Genomic DNA, 24,076 nt, shown 5'->3' with positions numbered 1-24,076 from the left:
CTATGCACCGGAGTCTAGCATGACCGTGAGTCGTAGTTGCTTTTAAATTCGAAAGATGTGAAACAGTTGAGTTAATTACTTGCTAATATAATTATGAAGTGATAGTTGAGAAGCAGATGAGTTAAAGAAGGAAGTGTGGTATTTTTCCCTTGCCGGGACCTACTGTTGATTTGTTCTCCCTTGCCGGGATGTTTAATCTTGTTGTATATTCCCTTTTCCCGATTGGTTATGACTGATGATTGGGTGAGAAAGAGCGATTATGCACGAAGGGTCTTTCCGTGCCATGTTTTGATAATTATGCACGAAGGGTCTTTCCGTGCCATGTCTCTAATTATTTGAGCACGAAGGATGATGTCGTGCACTATATTTGACAGTTTTGGTGAGAATTGAGAGTAAAAGCACGAAGGTTGGTGCCGTGCAGTTGTTGATTCACTTGCTCTCTTTCATAGATGCTAATTATTCAGTTTCCATCTCTCTGTTCGTTGGTCTTATATCTAAATTGTTACACCCCACAGCATGTCCCCTCCCTATTATCTGTTTAAATTCTGTATATCTTTCCGTTGTTGCACATATATCTGTATAGGTTATTTGAGGTAGGTCCGGTCTAGCCTCGTCACTACCTCGCCGGGGTTAGGCCAGACACTTACCAGCACATGGGGTCGGTTGTGCTGATGCTACACTTCTGTGCCCTTTTTGTGCACAGATTCGGGAGTAGCTTACGGACCGCAGTAGCAGTAGATTGTGAGCGTGCCTTCAGTCCAGAGACTCCTAGGTAGTTCGCTGGCGTGCGTGGGCCCTAAGTCTCATCTATTTTATTTCTGTTTGTTTTCATTGTATCGAAGTAGACTCCTTATGTATTTTCTTTCAAACTCTTATTTGTAGTATCTTATAGTAGTCCGTGAGTATTGTGACACTAAATCTTGGGTAGAGGATGATGTTAATTTTTCCGCACTTTCGTTCATTTAATATTAAATTAAGGCTTCCGCTTGAATTTATTATTTTTATTATTATCTTGTTGAAAATTAGTTGAAAAGGTATGTTAAGGTTGGCTTGCCTAGTTCCGATAGTAGGCGCCATCACGACTCCCGATGGTGGGGAATTCGGGTCGTGACAAGTTGGTATCAGAGCCTTAGGTTACTTAGGTCTCACAACTCACGGATAAGCTCAGTAGAGTTTGAGGGATCGGTATGGAGACGTCTGTATTTATCCCGCAGAGGCTACTGAGTTAGGAAAACTTCACCTTGTTCATTCTTGTCGTGTGATTCTGTTTCTCAAGTACTGACTGTCTTTCCACTCTGTTCTTTCGCAGATGGCGAGGACACGTGCTTCCTCTTCTACCGCGCAACAGCCTGAGCCCCCAGTAGCAGCCCCTATTAGGGGCAGAGGGCGAGGTCGAGGCCGTGCCAGAGGCCGAGGCCGGGGTAGAGTTCAGCCCCGAGCAGCATTTCCAACGACGGAGCCTCAGGTCGATTTTGAGGAGGCGGTTCCGGCCCCAGCTGTTCCAGTGGGCCCAGCTCAGGTCCCAGAGGGTTTCATAGCCACTCCAGTGCTTCAGGATGCTTTGGTCCGACTGGTAGGCTTTATGGAGGGCATTTCTAGGGCGGGTTTGCTTCCCGTAGCTTCAGCCACATCTCAGGCTGGGGGAGGAGTTCAGACTCCCGATACTCGTACTCCAAAGTCGGTAGCTCCTCAGGCTCAGGTTCCGGCAGTTCAGCCAGCTGTGGCAGCCCAGCCAGGTATTGCGGCTCAGTCCAGTGATGGTGCGGCTATGTCTGCGGATGCTTTGTGGAGGCTTGATCGTTTCACCAAGCTCTTCACAACCACATATAGTGGCACCCCTCAGAGGATGCTCAGGATTTCATATTCAGCTGTCATGAGGTTCTACGGACTATGGGCATTGTAGAGACCAATGGGGTCGGCTTCGCCACTTTTTGCCTGGCAGGATCCGCCAAGACTTGGTGGAGGGATTTCTGTTTAGCCAGGCCAGCAGGGTCGCCATCATTGACCTAGGATCAGTTTTCAGAGTTATTTCTGGGGAAGTTTCTTCCAATTACTCAGCGAGATGCTCTTCGCAGGCAGTTTGAGCGTCTCCAACAGGGTCCTATGATGGTCACCCAGTATGAGACCCGGTTCATTGATCTCGCTCGTCATGCCATTGTGATACTCCCCACCGAGAGAGAGAGGGTGCGGAGGTTTGTTGATGGGTTGGCTCAGCCGATCTGTGTTCAGATGGCCATGAGTGCCGGTGGTGAGATTTCATTTCAGGAGGAGGCAGATGGTGCCCGCCGGATAGAGATGGCACTTGCTTAAGGAGGTGGTCATGGGTCTGATAAGAGGCCCCGTTATTCCGGTAGATTTAGTGGTACCTCATCTGGATGTAGGGATTCATATGATTGAGGCCACTCTCAGAGGCCCTTCCAGTCGGAACTTCAGGTTTCTCATGGTACTCCAGGCGGTGGTAGTCCTCAGTAGTATTATTCGGGTCAGCAGACCTTCAGCACACCACCAGCCCCCATCAGTGCTCCGCCACTTCAGAGCTTCAGGGGAGGACATACAGGTCGACAGGGCCAGTAGCCCCAGCAGCCGAGGGCATGTTATGGTTGTGGTGACCCGAGTCACATTGTTAGGTTTTGCCCTAGAGCCTCGAGTAGTTCTCAGCAGCAGGGTCCTCGCCCTACGATTCAGGCAGTAGGTGATCCACAAGATGCCCAGCCAGCTAGAGACGGGGGTAGGGATCATAGGGGTGGAGGGAGAGACCGTAGAGGTGGAGCTCGGACCGCCAGAGGCAGGGGTCAGCCAGCAGCCGATCGCCCCAGAGACACAGTTCAGGGAGGTGGGGGTCAGCCCCGTTGTTATGTTTTGCCGGGCAGGCCAGAGGCCGAGTCATCAGATGCTGTGATTACAGGTACTATTCTGGTCTGTGGTGGGGGTGCTTCTGTGTTATTTGACCCGGGATCTATGTATTCTTATGTGTCGTCCTATTTTGCACCCTATTTTATCATGCCTAGTGAGGCTTTGGGTATTCCTATATATGTGTCCACACCGGTTGGTGAATCTATAGTGGTCGACCAAGTGTATCGTTCATGTGTGGTGGTATTTGACGGTCTTGAGACCCGTGTCGACTTATTGCTTTTAGATATGGTGGACTTTGACACTATATTGGGGATAGACTGGTTGTCCCCGTATCATGCTATTCTGGATTGTCACGCCAAGACCGTGACCTTGGCCTTGCCAGATTTGCCCCAACTTGAGTGGAGAGGGACCCCAGGCCATGCCACCCGCAGTGTTATTTCGTATGTCAAGGCTCGACGTATGGTCGAGAAGGGGTGTCTAGCATATCTAGCGTATGTTCGCGACTCTAGCGTAGAGGTTCCATCAATTGACTCTGTTCCTATTGTTCGGGAATTCCCCAAGATTTTCCCTTCAGACCTGCCGGGTATGCCGCCCGACAGGGATATTGATTTCTGTATTGATCTGGCTTCGGGCACTCAGCCTATTTCCATTCCGCCATATCGCATGGCCCCGCCAGAGTTGAAAGAGCAGCTTCAGGACTTGCTTGATAAGGGTTTCATTAGACCCAGTGTATCACCTTGGGGTGCACCAGTGTTGTTCGTGAAGAAAAAGGATGGGTCGATGAGGATGTGCATTGATTACCGGCAGTTGAACAAGGTGACGATAAAGAACAAGTATCCACTGCCGCGGATTGACGATTTGTTCGACCAGCTTCAGGGTGCGAGGGTGTTTTCAAAGATAGATTTGAGATCTGGCTACCACCAGCTGAGGATTAGGGCGTCTGATGTCCCTAAGACAGCATTTCGCACTCGGTATGGGCACTATGAGTTTTTGGTCATGTCATTCGGATTGACTAATGCCCCAGCAGCGTTCATAGAGTTGATGAACTGAGTGTTCAGACCTTATTTGGACTTGTTCGTGATAGTCTTCATTGACGATATTCTTATATACTCCCGCAGTCAGGAGGAGCATGAGCAGCACCTCAAAGTGGTCCTTCAGACCCTAAAGGATAGTCAGTTGTATGCTAAGTTCTCAAAGTGTGAGTTTTGGTTGAGTTCGGTCGCATTCCTGGGTCATGTCGTATCAGCAGCAGGTATTCAGGTAGATCCAAAGAAGATAGAGGCAGTCAAGAACTGGACTCGACCAGCTTCAGCTACGGATATTCGGAGTTTCCTGGGGTTGGCAGGTTACTACCGTCGGTTCGTGGAGGGGTTTTCATCCATTGCAGCCCCTATGACCAGATTGACCCAGAAGGGTGTCCAGTTCAGGTGGTCGGACGAGTGTGAGGCGAGCTTTCAGAAGCTCAAGATGGCTCTGACTACGGCACCGGTATTGGTTTTGCCCACAGGTTCAGGGCCATATACGGTCTATTGTGATGCGTCTCGTATTGGGCTTGGTGCAGTGTTGATGCAGGAAGGCAAAGTCATTGCCTATGCTTCGAGGCAGTTGAAGATCCATGAGAAGAATTACCCGGTTCATGATCTCGAGTTGGCAGCCATTGTTCATGCCTTGAAGATCTGGAGGCATTACTTATATGGCATGACGTGTGAGGTTTACACTGATCACAAGAGTCTTCAGTATCTGTTCAAGCAGAAAGAGTTGAATTTGAGGTAGAGGAGGTGGTTAGAGTTGCTAAAGGATTATGATGTTACTATCTTATACCACCCGGGGAAGGCCAATGTGGTGGCCGATGCATTAAGCAGGAAGTCCGCCAGCATGGGTAGTCTTGCTTATATTCCAGTCAGCCAGAGATCGCTTGCTTTGGATATTCAGGTCTTGCCAATCATCTTGTAAGGTTGGATCTTTCTGAGCCTATCAGAGTGTTAGCTTGAACGGTTGCTCGTTACTCACTATTAGAGCGTATCCACGAGCGGCAGTTTGAGGATCCCCATTTGTGTGTCTTGAGAGACACGATGCAGCGTGGAGGTGCCAAGAAAGTAACCTTAGATGATGATGGTGTATTGAGATTGTAGGGGCGAGTTTGTGTGCCCAATGTTGATGGGATTTGAGAGTTTATCTTAGCAGAGGCCCACAGTTCTCGGTATTCTATTCACCCGGGCGCGGCGAAGATGTATCAGGATCTGAGGTAGCACTATTAGTGGCGTAAGATGAAGAAAGACATCGTTGCGCATGTGGATCGGTGTTTGAATTGTCAGCAGGTTAAGTACGAGCATCAAAGACCTGGTGGTCTATCTCAGAGGATTGCACTTCCCGAGTGAAAGTGGGAGAGGATTACGATGGATTTCGTTACTGGACTTCCGATGACTCGGAAAAAGTTTGATGCAGTTTGGGTCATTGTTGATAGGCTGACCAAGTCAGCGCATTTTGTTCTTGTTGCAGCCACCTATTCGTCCGAAAGGTTAGCCGGGATTTATATCAGGGAGATTGTTCGCCTTCATGGGGTGCCACTATCTATCATTTTAGATCGGGGTACGCAGTTTACCTCGCCTTTCTGGAGAGCGGTTCAGCGAGAGTTGGGCACCCAGGTTGAGTTGAGTACATCATTTCATCCCCAGACGGGCGGTCAGTCCGAGAGGACTATTCAGATTCTTGAGGACATGCTCCGAGCCTGTGTCATTGATTTTGGAGGCTCGTGGGACCAGTTTTTGCCTTTAGCAGAGTTCGCCTACAACAACAGCTACCATTCCAGCATTCAGATGGCTTTGTACGAGGCGTTGTATGGTAGGCGATGTCGGTCTCCAGTTGGATGGTTTGAGCCGGGAGAGGCTCGATTATTGGGTACGGATCTGGTTCAGGAAGCCTTGGACAAGGTCAGGATTATTCAGGATAGACTTCGTACAGCTCAGTCCAGACAGAAGAGTTACGCAGACCGCAAGGTCAGAGATGTTGCCTTCATGGTTGGTGAGCGGGTATTGCTCTGTGTATCGCCTATGAAGGGCGTGATGAGATTTGGGAAGATGGGCAAGCTCAGCCCTAGGTTCATCGGTCCATTTGAGATTCTTGATCGTGTGGGAGAGGTGGCTTATAGACTTGCCTTGCCACCTAGCTTGTCAGTTGTGCATCCCGTATTTCATGTGTCTATGCTCCGGAAGTATCGCGGAGATCCATCGCACGTGTTAGATTTCAGCATTGTCCAATTGGACAAGGATTTGTCATATGAGGAGGAGCCGGTGGCTATTCTAGACCGGCAAGTTCGACAGTTGAGGTCGAAGAGTTTTCCTTCGATGCGTGTTCAGTGGAGAGGTCAGCCTCCTGAGGCATCGACCTGGGAGTCCGAGTCCGATATGCGGAGCCGTTACCCTCATTTATTTCCCGACTCAAGTACTTCTTTCTTTTGTCCGTTCGAGGACGAACGGTTGTTTTAGAGGTGGAGAATGTGACGACCCGAAGGGTTATCACCGTAGTTCTTCCATGTTCCACGCTTTAGAGGCATTGAAAACCTCGCTTTTAGTTGCCTCGATTGGCGTGCACAGTTCGGGTGCGTAGCCGGAAAGTTTTTATGTTAGAATATGTAAATTATGTGAAACATTTGATGAATTTTGGTATTAATATGCATAATGTTGACTTCGGTCAACATTTTGGGTAAACGGACCCGGACCTGTGATTCGACGGTCCCGGAGGGTCCGTAGAAAAATATGGGACTTGGGCGTGTGCCCGGAATCAAATTCTGAGGTCCCAAGCCCGAGAAATGAATTTTTGAAAGAAATTGTTTTTCTAAAATTTGATATGAAAATTTGAAATGAAAAGGAGTTAGAAAATATAGGTATCGGACTCGTATTTTGATTTCGACGCCCGGTACAAGTCTTTAATATGTGTTAAGCACTATCTGTAAAGTTTGGCTAAAAACGGACGTCATGTGACGTGTTTCGGACTAAAAATGGAGAATTTGAGTTATGAAAGTTGAGGAAAGAAAATCATGTGTTTGAGGCTTGATCCTATGTATATAATGTTATTTAGGCTATTTGATCGCACGAGTAAGTCCGTAAGATGTTTTTAAGGTTGTGTGCATGTTTGTTTTGGAGCCCCGAGGGCTCGGGTGAGTTTTGAATGGGGCCCGGGAGGTATTGGACTTAAGAAAATGCAGGTTCAGGTGTTGCAGACACCAGCGTGGCCGCGGTCATTTCCGCGCGGTCCGCGCTGGAGCCGCGCGGCCGCGATGCATTTTTGTGCGGTCCGCGTGGCTGAGTCTGAGGGCTAGGGTTCCAGGTCAACCAACGCGGTCGCGCACCAAAACACTGCGGTCCGCGCTGGAAGGGTTCAGAGTAGCCCCAATTTTTCTCCAACTCGGCGCGACCGCAACACATTTTTGTGCGGTCCGTGCCAGGTCCTCAGAAAGGTATACAAGTTCGGAAATCTCAGTCATTTTTCACTTTTCAAAAACCCAAAACCTAAGAGGCGATTTTCCAAACAACTTTTCTTCTCCAAAACGATTGGTAAGTGATTTCTAACTTAATTTCTTTATCCCTTAACATCTTTTAACATAATTTCAACTTCAAATCAAAGATTTTCATGGGGAAAATTGGGTGTTTTGGGTAGAACCTAGGTTTTCTACTAATTGAGAAGTTGGACCTCAATTTGGGGTCCGATTTAAAAACAAATCATATATTTGGATTCATGGGGGAATGGGTAACCAGGTTTTGGTCCGAACCTCGAGTTTCGACCACGTGAGTCCGCGGGTATTTTTGACCTTTTTGGGAAAAACCTTGAAAAATCTATTTTCATGCATTGGGGATGATTCATTTAGTAATTATTAATGTTATTAAGTAACTTATGACTAGATTTGAGCGGATTGGTGGTGGAATCAAGAGGTAAAGCTATACTAGAAGCGTGAGTTGAATTTGGAGCATTCGAGGTAAGTGTTTGTTCTAACTTTGGCTTGAGGGATTAGGATTTGGATGTTATTTGCTACGTGTTAACTGTGGAGTACGGTGTATAGGCATGGTGACGGTTATCTATGCACCGGAGTCTAGCATGACCGTGAATCGTAGTTGCTTTTAAATTCGAAAGATGTGAAACAGTTGAGCTAATTACTTGTTAATATAATTATGAAGTGATAGTTGAGAAGCAGATGAGTTAAAGAAGGAAGTGTGGTATTTTTCCCTTGCCGGGACCTATTGTTGATTTGTTCTCCCTTGCCGGGATGTTTAATCTTGTTGTATATTCCCTTTCCCCGATTGGTTGTGACTGATGATTGGGTGAGGAAGAGCGATTATGCACGAAGGGTCTTTCCGTGCCATGTTTTGATAATTATGCACGAAGGGTCTTTCCATGCCATGTCTCTAATTCTTTGAGCATGAAGGGTGATGTCGTGCACTATATTTGACAGTTTTGGTGAGAATTGAGAGTAAAAGAAAGAAGGTTGGTGCCGTGCAGTTGTTGATTCACTTGCTCTCTTTCATAGATGCTAATTATTCAGTTTCCATCTCTCTGTTCGTTGGTCTTATATCTAAATTGTTACACCCCACAGCATGTCCCCTCTCTATTATCTATTTAAATTCTGTATATCTTTCCGTTGTTGCACATATATCTGTACAGGTTATTTGAGGTAGGTCCGGTCTAGCCTCGTCACTACCTCGTCGGGGTTAGGCCAGGCACTTACCAGCACATGGGGTCGGTTGTGCTGATGCTACACTTCTGTGCCCTTTTTGTGCACAGATTCGGGAGTAGCTTACGGACTGCAGTAGCAGTAGATTGGGAGCGTGCCTTCAGTCCAGAGACTCCTAGGTAGTTCGCTGGCGTGCGTGGGCCCTGAGTCTCATCTATTTTATTTCTGTTTGTTTTCATTGTATCGAAGCAGACTCCTTATGTATTTTCTTTCAAACTCTTATTTGTAGTATCTTATAGTAGTCTGTGAGTACTGTGACACTAAACCTTGGGTAGAGGATGATGTTAATTTTTCCGCACTTTCGTTCATTTAATATTAAATTAAGGCTTCCGCTTGAATTTATTCTCTTTATTATTATCTTGTTGAAAATTAGTTGAAAAGGTATGTTAAGGTTGGCTTGCCTAGTTCCGACAGTAGGCGCCATCACGACTCCAGATGGTGGGGAATTCGGGTCGTGACATTTCTGTTGAAAATTTTGCGAGACAATGGAGATTAATCAGTGGATAATCATGGTTGTATTCATGGAGAAAGTCTGGTGTTGAGAGAGAAAGGGTGGAGAAAAATCTGAAAGAATGAGAAAGAAAAATAATACAAAGCGTATTTTATGGCTTAAGGGTAGGAGGTGGCCATAAATAGATATTTGGCTATAAAAATCAAAAGGTAGCTATGTAATATATTTTTTTAAAAGGGTATTTATTTAAAATAAATAAGGTATCAACATTTGCTATAGGAGTTAAAAATTCCAAAAAAAAAATAATGACATATCCAGTGTGATCTCACAAATAGAGTCTAGGGAGAGTAGAGTGTATGCAGATCTTAGATTTATCTTGTATAAGGTAGAGAGACTGTTTCTGACAGACTCTCGGTTTAAGAAAAATATTTTCAAATACATGTTTAAAAAATACAAGAGTAAAGACATTATGATGAAAATACAAAAGAGAAGAAAAATATTGGTAGCAAAAATAGTAAGATAACCAAAGCAAAGGAAATAATAATAATAATAATAATAATAATAATAATAATAATAATAATAATAATAATAATAATAACAATAATAATAATAATAATAATAATAATAATAATAATAATAATAATAATAATAATAATAATAATAATAATAAGAGGGAACATCAAAGGTACTCTAAACATTTGAATCCTTCCATAGAAAAAAGAGAAATCGCTCGACTATCTGCTAATCTTCTACTCTAATTCTCGACCTCCATGTACTCAATCAAATATTATCATACAAAAGAAAACAAAGAGAATAAACTATTTAATCAAAGCAGGGGGGGAGGTTCAACATAGTTGGTGGCCTAAAGCAAAATTTGGAGGAGAGGCCTTAATTTTTTTAACATATTTTTTATATATTATTTGAAGTTTATTTTCCTAATCTTTTTAGATACAAAATTATTAATAATTTTCTTATAATCGAATTATATTAATAATTATTTTTCAACTGATAATATTGCTTATCCGATCCGTTTAGCTTCTCGTAAGACATTGTAGATCCTATACAAACCCTTTCTCCCCGAATGTAATTGTTATAGTAATATTATTCTATAAGGTATATCGGCATTTGACAAAAAAATCAAGTCTTGTTATCTTATTAAGTATATCGATTAGAGTCTTATCTTCTACTTGTAATATATCTTTTAATGCTATATAATTTAAAAAATAAGTCTAAACTATCATGTCAGAGTGGGTATTATGTTTTAATCGAGGCTAAGTCAATATCTTTTCAAATTTTTATCATCTTGTGACCTCAATTTTTATCCCTTAAATAAAGAATTAAAAGTATTTTTATACACTTCGGATTATTCAAATCTCAACTAAATTCATAAAATTATTATTGTATACGGTCAAAATCGAGCTTTCCCTTTTTGTGCAACTGATCGGGGCTGAAGCATGATTAGTCGAGGATCGGATTTGATTTATATCAAACTATGGTGTAGAGTTAGGTTGTCAAACTCAAGACCCTGAGACTGATTAAGATCGAGACCGACCAAAATCGAGAACGACCAAGATCGGGACCGAGTAAGATGGAGATCGAGGATAGCTTACTGGGTCGAGTAACGTAAAGATGAAATATTTGCAATCGGGCGAGGATCACGGCACAAATCTCGGCACGTATCAAGAAGAGGCCGATTAATTAGCCAATCATGGGATTTCTTACTATATTAAGAATTCTACCGAGAGTAGGACTCCCCTACTGTATGAAGGGGCTGATCATTTGTAAAGAACCATCATATACACGTCACATAAAGCAATACACTATCTTCTTAAGTCTCAATACTTTGCCATTATCTTCATATTATTCAGTAAAATACTTGTTTGATTCGAGGGTGACCCAACTCGAGGATCAAATCTAGACATCTCATTTGGTTTGCTTTATTCTTATTGAATTTAAATATCTATTTACGTTTTCTCTCAGTGTCACGACTCAATTCCCGAACCCGGTCATGATGGCGCCTCTCGTGAAGACAAGGCCAGCCAAAATAAACGAAATACCTCTTTTAACAATTAATTAACATAAACAAGTCTAAAACATGATTAATATAGCCATAATTGCGGAAACAGCGATAATAACAAAAGGGAAACCATCCCGACATAGCCCAAACCGGGGTGTCACAAGTCATGAGCTACTACAGAATCTGCTATAAGTCTACGAAGTATGGAATCCGATATAATAGTCTGAAGAAAACATAAATGATAGAGGATAGGCGAGACAAGGGGCTGCGGACGTCAACAACGACCTCGTACCCCAAATCGTTGCCTGGTCTGGAAGGAATCAGTGCTCAGGTGCGGACTCTGCTATGCTTGAATCTGCACACATGGTGCAAGGAGTAATATGAGTACTCCGACCCAGTGAGTAATAATTATAAATAATGACTGAAAGCATGAAACACGTAAAGGCACAAAGTAATTCTATATTAAAGCAGTAAAAATCATTTAAGGCAGTGAAACAGTGAGAAATCAGTAGGAATCCCTTAAAACCAAGTAAAACAGGTAATTTGACATTTAAATAACAAGTAGAAATCCGCCCCTTGGGCACAGTGTAACTTGCTCAGAACAGTATCAGCCCCTCGGGCTCACTCTCAGTCACTCAGCATAGTATCAGTCCCTCGGGCTCACTCTTAGTCACTCAGCATAGTATCAGACCCTCGGGCTCACTCTCAATCATATGGGTACCCGTGCTCACTGTGGGTGTGCAGACTCCGGAGGGGCCCCTTATGGCCCAAGCGCTATATCAAGCCACCTCGTGGCAACATCACTTGGCACTCGGCCTCACATCACTCAAGCCACCTCGTGGCATAGAAAGTATCTCATATCACTCAGCATGTCCTCACATATGGCCCTCAGCCTCACTCAGTCCAGAAATCATCACAAGCCCCTTGGGCATCAGTAAAATAGTAGTGCTCATCCCAAACAACATTTGAAAGATCATTTAAGTCTCAAATTCAAGTAAAAGTGGCTGAGTTTGTAAAGCAGTGTAAATCAATAGGACTGAGTTCAAGTAGTATGTCAAAATAGTGAGGAAACAGTGATAAAAGTCCACGAAGGATTCAAATAGTCAGCACGAAGCCCAAATATGGCAATAAGCCCAAGTCATGATGATAACAATTAAGTCTCAATCAAATACACGGTAAAAACATCAATGGGGATGGACCAAGTCACAATCCCCAATAGTAAACGACCCCGCGCCCGCCAGTAAGCGCGTGTCTCACCTCAATATAGCACTATGTTCTGCAATCCGGGGTTTCAAACCCTCAGGACATTATTTACAATCATTACTCACCTCAAGCAGGCCAAAACTCTAGATCGTTATGCCCTTGCCTCTCAAATCAACCTCCTCACGCGTCGAATCTGACCAAAACCACAACGAATACGTCACAATAGGCTAAGGGAACAATACCCAATCGAAAACAATTTAAAAATATAAAAAATCCCGAAATTGGCAAAACCCGAGCCTCGGTCCCACTTCTCGAAACTCAGAAATTTTTACATCAACGGGTTCCTTATCCTTCCACGAGTTTATACATATCAACAACATCAAAATCGGAGTTCAAATGACCCCTCAAATCCTCCATTAAAGGCCTCTTAAACTCAAGCCCTAATCCTCCATTTTTAGCCCCTTTAAACCCATTAGTTACAGTCCTAAATTCATGAAATTCTACTATATGAATGTGTTTTAAGTTCAAAATCCTTACCTCAATGAAGTCTCTTTGATTCCTCTCTTCAAAATCGCCCAAAGCTCCCAATTCCGAGTGCAAAAATGGTTAAACCCTTCAAAAATCGCGAAGGAAGTCATATATACATTCTGCCTAGACATGACCGCATCTGCGGTCCAAAATCCGTTTTTGCGATACCGCATATGCGGTCAACACATCCGCTTCTGTGGAGTTCATTAAACCGGCCTAAGCCGCATCTGCGAACCACTTCCGCATCTGCGCTTCCGCAGATGCAATCCCTTTAGCCACTTCTGCGGTCCAGCTCGCCTGACCCATTTTCGCTTCTGCGATGATACACCCACATCTGCGGCGCCGCATCTGCGGTCCACAAACCGCAGATGCAGAAATACCAGAAGCAGCAAATCTAAAGGTGCAACACAAATTCCAATTTCCCCGCCAACCGTCCGAAATCACCCCGAGGCCCTCGGGGCCTCAACCAAAAGCACGAACATGACCCAATACCTTATTCAAACTTGTTCCAATCATCAAAACACTTCAAACTATATCAAATCCATAAATTCACATCGAATTCAAGCCTAAGTTTTCTAAAAACTTCTGAAATACGCTTTCGATCAAAAACCCAACCAAACCACGTCCGAATGACCTGGAATTTTGCACACACATCACAAATGACATAACTAAGCTACAGCAACTCTCGGAATTCCTTTCCGACCCTCGGATCAAAATCTCACCTATCAACCAGAAATCGCCAAAATACTAACTTTGCCAATTCAAGCCTATTTCTACTCCGGACCTCCAAAACCAATTCCGATCACACTCCTAAGTCATAAATCACCCAACAAAGCAAACCAAATCATAAAAATTCTGATCCGAGCTCATATACAAATAAGCCAACTCTTGGTCAAACCTTTCAAATTCAAAGCTTCAACTAAGACTGTTCTTTCGAATTCATACCGATTTTCGTGAAAACCAAAATCAACGATTTACATCAGTCATAATACATCATACGGGGCAAGTCATGCCCGAGAACTGGCGATCAAAGTGCAAAAGCTCGAAACGACTGATCGGGTCGTTACATCCTCCTACACTTAAACACAGGTTCGTCCTCGAACGTGCCTACAGTTGTCCTAAAAGCCAACCCGTAGCTGAATAACTTTACCATGCATATACCCGGGGGTGATCCCACGTCACCCTATCTCATATAGGTCCGATAACACATTGCAACTGAAATAGCACAATCCAATCTGGCCCATAAGCCATAAAACCACATTTCCACTTCTGAAACCATCAATACGATCAAAACCTCATGCCTATACTCTAAATAGACCCGAACCAGCTGTAATAACCCATGTCTGCAACCGCGGGAGCAATCCCATAATATACCACATAACTCAAACACTCATAGCGATAACTTCTATTCATAGCAACTACCCACAATAATTGAATACTGGTAGAAAACCTCTTATCAACTAAAGTCTCATTCCAACACTTTCATATACTACCAACAATAAATGAAATACGCACTGAACCATAACCATTTCTGAGATCGACTATTCATGTAGCCACTTCTCCTTTGGCAAATACCATAGCAAATTTCCGAGCCGAACCTCGACATTATCCTCCCAACATGCTGAAATCGAATCTGTTTGTATTTATTAATGATCCCAACGATCTCCTCTAATCCAACACATCACTCTGGTGACATGACGCATCAATAGAGGCCTAAGCCACAACTGGCATAATATGCGCGCCAATAATCAACGGTCCTAACATACTCAATTATGAAAATGACTCAATGAAGGAGTTGTACCTCAAGCTCACCCGTACCACCACAACACAAGACTGAGGACTCGTCTCACATCATAGAAATAGAACACCCGAATCTAACCCACAAGGTCATATCCGATACGCCATTCACCGAGCAACACCCAATTACTCTTCCCGCTCGACTTCGACTATGAACCCCAATAGAACCGCACCATATGTGCCCATAACCAACAAATCATACATCTTGAAACACAGAAAGGTAATTCATAGACCTCCCCAAATTACTAATAAGCTCATTAACAGTCGAATTGACACATCCCTCAACAATGCAATTCGGAGCCAACCAAGCCGACTCAAGTTAGAACACACATCCACATCGGCCCACCAATGAACTCTTTATCAAGGAAATCCTGAAGTTGTTCCTTCCACTACTATAACTCTTGTCGGTGCCATACGATATGGTGCCCGGCACCAAATCAATACCGAAATCAACAACCTTGCCCGGCGCCATGCCCGACCATAAGAAACACATCCGAAAAGTCCCTCACCACCGGAACTGAATCAACATAATGAGCCTCAGAACTGACACTCGTCACAAGAGCCCAAATAAGAAAGACAAATCCTTCCCAGTCGTCCGCTGGGTCTTTGGCATGTAAAAAAATTCCTCCAATGGAACATAATCCGCCAAACATCGCCACTAAATCCGTAGCATTTTTCGGCATAGTCAACAGCATCGCCTTAGCGCAATAGTCCAGAATGACACAACACGGAGACAACCAGTCTAAACCCAATATCACTTTCCAAATCTAACATACCAAGCAACAAAAGATCTGCTCGGGTCTCCAAACCCCGATAGTCACTACACAGTGCCGACATATGCGACTTACGACCGCAACATAGTCTGAACATGAGGACTCCCAGTCTCCAACTCCATATAGCATACGAATCATCATACATGATCCCAATTTCGTCGTGCGAACACATACCACACCTCAAATACCAAATCACTCCACGAGAGATATTCAAATATTCCCCTGTGCCCCCAAGCAAACTCGAATGTCAGCAGCTGATCTAGCCAGAAAGTGTTGCAATACTACCGAAGTGCCATCAACTTAATCACATTGCCTTTCCTGAAACATATATTCTCGTCAAATCACTTATGATTGGCAATAACATTTCCTTAATCATCTGAGGCTACCCGCTGCCTAAGAGTTTCATGAACTTCCTTTTAGAACTGAACCGTAACCTTACACACGCAAATCTCGATCCGCACAACATATCGCATATACCATACCATCCTAGGATAACATGAGAACTTCATCTCCCTTCCAAGCCACAGACATCTATGCACTCAACTAGTCAAGAACTTTCCATCAGTCCCATCTAGAAGAAAAATCACTATACATCCCCTGCTCCGCATGCCCATAGAAAATATACATCTCCAAACCGCGGTAAAAACCATCAAGAACTCTCCGAGTCCTCTTTGCACAAATCAGACCTGCCAAGATTGAATCCTTCTAACTCGACCAATTTAAGCAAGCCATCAAAACATAAGAGCATTGCTGCAAAATACCCGCAAGAACCCATTACCTCGAACACACACAAAGAATTAATCATATCTTTACCCTACCGGTCCGGTCTACTATCAAGCTACTCCATCTATCAAAATTTCCTTCTGATTCATCTTCAACTGGATATTCCCTCTTGTTGTAGCACCACAATGCCTCAACCCAGGCTTAACACACGAGACCCAAGCATAAAATCACACTGTCTAAGACCCATAAGCCGCTGAATACTCTCTTAAATACTCCTAAAAACACCACATCCCAGAATACTTTGCTCTGAAGAGCTTCCTACGAATCTAACTCTGTTACCTTTACTTTCCTGATATTGATACATAGAATCCCATAAGTAACATAGAAATACCACAAGTCTTGACCTCTTCCAATGAAAACTTAGTTTCTAACTGCATATACAACTCTAAATACCTGATTGCTCCCTGTAGAATCTTGAACACATTTGAACATTTCTCGAGAGTCATTCACTCTTATTCAAACTGCAATTTACTTGACCCAACGAATAGAACCACCCGTGCCTCATTGGCACTCCGACACCGCAGAATGAAATCCTCATCCCAATACAACTAAGCAACTTCCTGCTCTATGCACCGAGCAATCTTTACCAACCACAACTTAAGACATCCCGTGGTTTTATTACCCTATGAAGCATAATATAACCTTTGTCAAAAAAAATTCCTTTACTCGAGCCAACCTCTGTCTCAATTTCCTCAAGCCATAACTGATTCACTCGCACGCCTCAAACCGGAACCAACATAGCACCTAACCATGCAATCAACCACTCACAGCAAACTCCCCCACTTGGCTCGAAGCCATGGATCAAAATAAACTTAATAACTCATAACACTTATACTCTATTGATGCCACAATACCATAGTGAGATTAAACTCAGATCCTTTGCAAGCGTGTGAAAATACAGATCATCTAGTACTTTAAATCTTCGGAAAATATCGCACTCATTCTCGCAACAATTAAGTCCCCTCTCTCAAGCAACCCAAAATTCAAATTTCAACACTTACATTCCACTTGCACATGAGATCTTCTAACAGTCACATAAGGGTCACACAACCCTAGAATTCTTCGTAGGAGATAACCCACCTACTTTGCCTTCAATTAACATTTCTGTATACCTTCCACCGTCACAAACTGTACGCAGTTACTTAGTCTCCTTGAGTCTGAACTTATACCGCAACATGAAATCTATTTCACTCTCAACTGGGAAACATTAAAAGATCCTTCATATGCCCATAACTCGGGGTTGCACCTTGAATTAAGATGAAAATCAAGCACCTAATAGTTCTTCTATCCTCCAACAGACTTTCCTCATCACTTCCAAGTCATATAGATACATCTCGCAGTACTAACATACCCATCACATAGTTATCCAACCGTCACTCCCACTAATAGGGATGATACCGAACATATAAGTTCAAAACACTTGCTCACACAATCAGCACCTTGGTGCTCAAGCCATAGGCAAAAATCCGGCCTCAAGTCCCCCAGACTGGCCTCACATCAAACTCACAGAGATCACATATCGCCCCTCGATCAGGATATCACAAGCCATCAAGGCACATCTGATACTGAGTGCTCATGCGCGCATGCGAACGTGTGGAAGGAATTTCAAGAGTTACTTTTCAAGCTGAATCAAGGACACACGATAAGAATTCAAGAATGTGATGTTTTCCTAAAGGTTTTGCAGCCTCTCGAGGATAAATACAGACGTCTCCGTACCGATCCGCGAGACTCTACTAAACCTGCTCAAGACTCATGAGACCTATGTAACCTAGGCTCTGATACCAACTTGTTATGATCCAATTCCCGAACCCGGTCATGATGGCGCCTCTCGTGAAGACAAAGCCAGCCAAAACAAATGAAACACCTATTTTAACAATTAATTAACATAAACAAGTCTAAAACATGATTAATATAGCCATAATTGCAAAAACAGCGATAATAACAAAAGGGAAACCATCCCGACACAACCCAAACCGGGGTGTCACAAGTCATGAGCTACTACTGAATCTGCTATAAGTCTACAAAGTATGGAATCTGATACAATAGTCTGAAGAAAACATAAATGATAGAGGATAGGGGAGACAAGGGGCTGTGGACGTCAACAACCACCTCGTAACCCCAAATCGCTGCCTGGTCTGGAAGGAATCAATGCTCAGGTGTGAACTCTACGATGCCTGAATCTGCACACACGGTGCAGGGAGTAATGTGAGTACTTTGACCTAGTGAGTAATAATTATAAATAATGACTGAAAGCTTGAAACACGTAAAGGCACAAAATAATTCTATATTAAAGCAGTAAAAATCATTTAAGGCAGTGAAACAGTGAGAAATCGGTAGGAATCCCTTAAAACCAAGTAAAATAGGTAATTTGACATTTAAATAACAAGTAGAAATGCGCCCCTTGGGCACAATGTAACTTGCTCAGAACAGTATCAGCCTCTCGAGCTCACTCTCAGTCACTCAGCAAAGTATCAGCCCCTCGGGCTCACTCTCAGTCACTCAGCATAGTATCAGCCCCTCGGGCTCACTCTCAGTCACTCAGCGTAGTATTAGCCCCTCGGGCTCACTCTTAATCATATTAGTATCTCAGGCCCTCGGCCTCATATCACTCAGCATATCCTCACATATGGCCCTCGGCCTCACTCAGTCCAGAAATCATCACAAGCCCCTTGGGCATCAGTAAAACAGTAGTGCTCAGCCCAAACAACATTTGAAAGATCATTTAAGTCTCAAATTCAAGTAAAAGTGGTTGAGTTTGTAAATTAGTGTAAATCAATAGGACTGAGTTCAAGTAGTATGTCAAAATAGTGAGGAAACAGTGATAAAAGTCCACGAAGGATTCAAATAGTCGGCACGAAGCCCAAATATGGCAATAAGCCCAAATCATGATGATAACAAATAAGTTTCAATCAAATATGCGGTAAAATCATCAATCGGGATGGACCAAGTCACAATCCCCGATAGTAAAATACCCCGCGCTCATCATCCAGCGCGTGTCTCACCTCAATATAGCACTACGTTGTGCAATCCGGGGTTTCAAACCCTCAGGACATCATTTACAATCATTACTCACCTCAAGCCGGCCAAAACTCTAGCTCTCTATGCCCTTGCCTCTCAAATCGGCCTCCTCGCACGTCGAATCTGACCAAAACCACAACGAATATGTCACAATAGGCTAAGGGAACAATACCCAATCAAAAACAATCGAAAAATATCAAAAATCCCGAAATTGGCAAAACCCAAGCCATGTGCCCACTTCTCGAAACTCAGGAATTTTTACATCAACGGGTTCTTTATCCTTCCATGAGTTTATACATATCAACAACATCAAAATCGGAGTTCAAATAACCCCTCAAATCCTCCATTAAGGGCCTCTTAAACTAAAGCCCTTATCCTCCATTTTTAGCCCCTTTAAACCCATTAGTTACAGCCCTAAATTCATGAAATTCTACTATATGAATGTGTTTTAAGTCCAAAATCTTTACCTCAACGAAGTCTCTTTGATTCCTCTCTTCAAAATCGCCCAAAGCTCCCAATTCCGAGTGCAAAAATGGTTAAACCCTTCAAAAATCGCGAAGGAAGACATATATACATTCTGCCCAGACATGACCGCATCTGCGGTCCAAAATCCGCTTTTGTTGTACCGCATATGCGGTCAACACATCCGCTTCTGCGGAGTTCATTAAACCGGCCTAAGCCGCATCTGCGAACCGTTTCTGCATCTGCGCTTCCGCAGATGCAATCCCTTTAGCCGTTTCTGCAGTCCAGTTCGCCTGACCCATTTTTGCTTCTGCGATAATACACCCGCATCTGCGGCACCGCATCTGCGGCACCGCATCTGCGGTCCACAAACTGCAAATGCGGAAATACCAAAAGCAGCAAATCTAAAGCTGCAACACAAATTCCAATTTCCCCGCCAACCATCCGAAATCACCCCGAGGCCCCCGGGGCCTCAACCAAAAGCACGAACATGACCCAATACCTTATTCAAACTTGTTCCAATCATCAAAACACTTCAAACAACATCAAATCCATAAATTCACATCGAATTCAAGCCTAAGTTTTCTAAAAACTTCTGAAATACCCTTTCGATCAAAAACCCAACCAAACCATGTCTGAATGACCTGAAATTTTGCACACACATCACAAATGACATAACGAAGATACAACAACTCTCAGAATTCCATTCCGACCCTCGGATCAAAATCTCACCTATCAACCAGAAATCGCCAAAATACTAACTTCGCCAATTCAAGCCTATTTCTACTCCGGACCTCCAAAACCAATTCCGATCACACTCCTAAGTCATAAATCACCCAACAAAGCTAACCAAATCATAAAAATTCTGATCTGAGCTCATATACAAATAAGTCAACACTTGGTCAAACCTTTCAAATTCAAAGCTTTCAACTGAGATTGTTCTTTCGAATTCATACCGATTTCCGTGAAAACCAAAATCAACGATTTACATCAGTTATAATACATCATACGGGGTAAGTCATGCCCGAGAACTGGAGATCAAAGTGCAAAAGCTCGAAATGACCAGTCGGGTCGTTACACTCAATTTGTGCCAAGTGAAATTACGTGTCCTTAAAATTACAGTATAAATTCAATTGTTATCCATTTTTAGGATAAACAGTTTGGTGCCCACCGTGGGGCTAAGGATAATAGTGATTGCCTGGTACAAATTTTCGTAACACACTATATTTTACACTTGCTCTTTGAAGTATCTTTGATGATAGGATTTAAAATTGTCGAACTCTCAGTCAGCACCTCCACACATTGACAATGATCTCAGTCATCACGACAAAAAAGAGAACATTGCACCAGGAAATGTTGTGCCCCCTACTAGCCTCGATGGAATTCGGGCTGTAGATCAAATCGATGTTACTTTGCATGTACCATCAATGGAAATTTGGCCGTCGATCCCGAAATCAGCATTCGTGGGGGTACCCGATCAGCTACTCAGAATACACATGGCGGTGAAGATGGCAGGATCAGCCTGCGGGTAATCTTCGAAATGTTGCAAGCCCAACAGGCAGCAATAGCTCCGCTCCAAAATCAAAACCACATGCCAAACAGGGTCGAACTCGATCCATCCCAAGAAGTTGCACACAGGGTTGAATCGACTATGATAAAATCGAATGAGAAGGAATCGGAGACCAATCCTGCTATTATAAAGTTGCTCGAAGAACTGACAAAGTTAATCGAGACAGGGGAAAAAAAGATCGAGGAAAACAATAAAAAGGTGGAAACCTATAACTCCAAAGTCGACCAAATCCCGGGGGAACCACCGATATTGAAAGGACTAGATTACAAAAAGTTTGTACAAAAACCTTTCCCCCAAATGCGGCTCCAAAGCCAATCCCCAAGTAGTTTCATATGCCCGAGATTCCTAAATATAACGGGACAACTAATCCAAACAAACACGTCACCTCATACACGTGTTCCATCAAAGGAAACGACTTGGAAGATGACGAGATTGAATCCGTCTTACTGAAGAAATTCTGGGAGACTCTACCGGAGGGTGCTATGATATAGTATTATAATCTACCGCCTAATTCTATTGACTCTTTTGCTATGCTTGCAGATTCTTTTGTAAAGGCACACGCTGGAGCCATTAAGGTCGCAACAAGAAAGTCAGACCTTTTCAAGGTAAGGCAGAAGGACAACGAGATGCTCAGGGAATTCGTATCTCGATTCCAAGTGGAACGAATGGATTTGCCACCGGTCACCAACGATTGGGTTGTTCAAACTTTCACTCAAGGTCTCAATGTTCGGAGTTCCATAGCTTCACAGCAGTTGAAGCAAAATTTGATCGAGTATCCTGTTGTCACTTGGGCCGATGTACATAATCAGTATAAATTGAAGATCAGGGTTGAGGATGATCAGTTGGGGACTCCTTCCGGGTCCATTTATCCTAACAGGTCCGTGGATAGAATCAAGAGGGATATAGACCGAGAACCAAGGTCGAATAAAAATTGATATGAACCGTATAACGGAGAGACCGTAGAGGCAGCGGGTCTGGATGAAACTTTGCTCGGAATAAGAGGAGAAATGATCAAGGTAAAAGTTCACGAGGGACTCATGAGCAAGGGTGGTTTCGATAGGGATGTCGGGCCTAAAGAAGTGCCATGATTGTCGGAATACAACTTTAATATAGATGAATCCGCCATCGTATCAACCACCAGACGTATCAAAGATACTAGATGGCATCGACCGCTACAGACCGATCTGGCCCAGAGAAATCCCAATCAAATATGCAAGTATCATGGCACCCATGGCCATAAAACAAAAGATTGCAGGCAGCTAAGGGAGAAAGTAGCCCGATTGTTCAATGAAGGGCACCTTCGGGAATTCTTAAGTGATCGGGCCAAGAATCACTTCAAAAAATAGAGATTCCAGTAGACCGAACGAGCAAGAAGAACCACTACATGTGATTCACATGATCGTTGGAGGGGTCGATACTCCTCAAGGACTAGTATTAAAATGCACCAAGGTGTCAATCACAAGGGAGAAATGAACTCGAAATTACATACCGAAAGGAACTTTGTCTTTTCAATGACGAGGATGCAGAAGGGATCGAACAATCCCACGACAACACACTAGTAATATTTTTACTTATGAATAAGACTCAAGTTAAACGTGTTTTGATTGACCCAGGTAGCTCGGCCAACATTATTCGATCGAGGGTCGTAGAACAGCTCGGCCTACAGTATCAGGTTGTACCCACGGCCCAAGTTCTAAATAGCTTCAATATGGCATGTGAAACCACCATAGGCGAGATAACTTTGCTAGTAAATGTGGCTAGGACCATCCAAGAAACAAAGTTCCATGTGATCGAGGGCGATATGAGGTATAATGCCCTATTCGGGAAACCGTGGATCCATAACATGAGGGCAGTGCCCTCGACCCTTCACCAGTTCTAAAGTTCCCAATGCCAGAGGGAGTCAAAACAGTGTACGGAGAGTAACCTACAGTCAAGGAAATGTTTGCCATCGACGAGTGATACTGATCGGCGCTCTCATCAATGAAAGGGTCAAGTTCAAAGGGAAAATAAGAGGTCAAATAGCAACCACAGACACCAGCCTCAACCTAACCAGAGAAGCAAGGGACTGACGAGGATAATGACTACGGGTTCCCCCGATCCTTTATAGTCCCCGATGATTATGATGCCACCAAGTCAATGGAGATCTAGAACAAATCATAATGGTTGAACATTAGCACGAGCGAAAAGTATACCTGGGCACGGGGCTAGCCCCCTGAGCTGAGGAAAAAACTTATTCAATTCCTTAAAACTAACATGGATTTCTTTACTTGGTCCCATCTCGATATGACAGGGATCCCACCAGAAATTACCACCCATAAACTGAGCCTGGACTCAAAATTTCATCCAATGAAGCAAAAAAGAAGGCCCCAATCCGAGGTCAAACGCGCTTTCATAACTTCTCAAAATAGGGTCCATCTAGGAAGTAAAGTATCCCAAATGGCTAGCGAATATAGTAGTAGTCCCTAAAAAGGGAAACAAACTTAGAATGTATGTAGACTACAAAGATTTGAGCAAAGTATGTCCTAAAGATTCTTTCTCATTGCCCAACATCGATCGTTTGATCAATGCTACGGTCGGCCACGAGATCCTCAGCTTTCTTGAAGCCTATTCCAGGCACAACCAAATACGGATGAACCCAGAAGACCAGGAAAAGCCCTCGTTCATCACTAAATATGGTACCTACTGCTATAATGTAATGCCATTCGGACTAAAAAATATTGGTGCAACCTATCAACGCCTAGTAAACCGAATGTTCAAAGAACAAATAGGGAAATCTATGGAAGTTTATATTGATGACATTCTAGTTAAGTCCCTGCGACCAGAGGACCAGTTGAATCATTTGTAGGAAACTTTCAGTATACTGAAGAAATAAAACATAAAGCTGAACCTAGAATGC

General features: G+C 43.4%; 1 protein-coding gene across 1 annotated transcript; it reads left to right on the top strand.

Moving 5' to 3' along the window:
- Positions 1 to 3,000: 3,000 nt before the first annotated feature.
- On the top strand, positions 3,001 to 21,142 carry LOC142163117 (uncharacterized). The gene is made up of 5 exons (XM_075220371.1): positions 3,001 to 3,202; positions 3,269 to 3,595; positions 4,026 to 4,031; positions 4,100 to 4,341; positions 20,873 to 21,142. Exons 1-5 carry the CDS (start codon positions 3,001 to 3,003, stop codon positions 21,140 to 21,142), a joined length of 1,047 nt encoding a protein of 348 aa, XP_075076472.1.
- Positions 21,143 to 24,076: the final 2,934 nt, after the last annotated feature.

Source organism: Nicotiana tabacum, chromosome 8, assembly GCF_000715075.1.
Source record: "Nicotiana tabacum cultivar K326 chromosome 8, ASM71507v2, whole genome shotgun sequence".
In the NCBI taxonomy this organism is placed as follows: Eukaryota; Viridiplantae; Streptophyta; class Magnoliopsida; order Solanales; family Solanaceae; genus Nicotiana; species Nicotiana tabacum.
The sequence above is the reverse complement of the archived record's forward strand: the minus strand, read 5'-3'. Positions and strand labels throughout refer to the sequence as shown.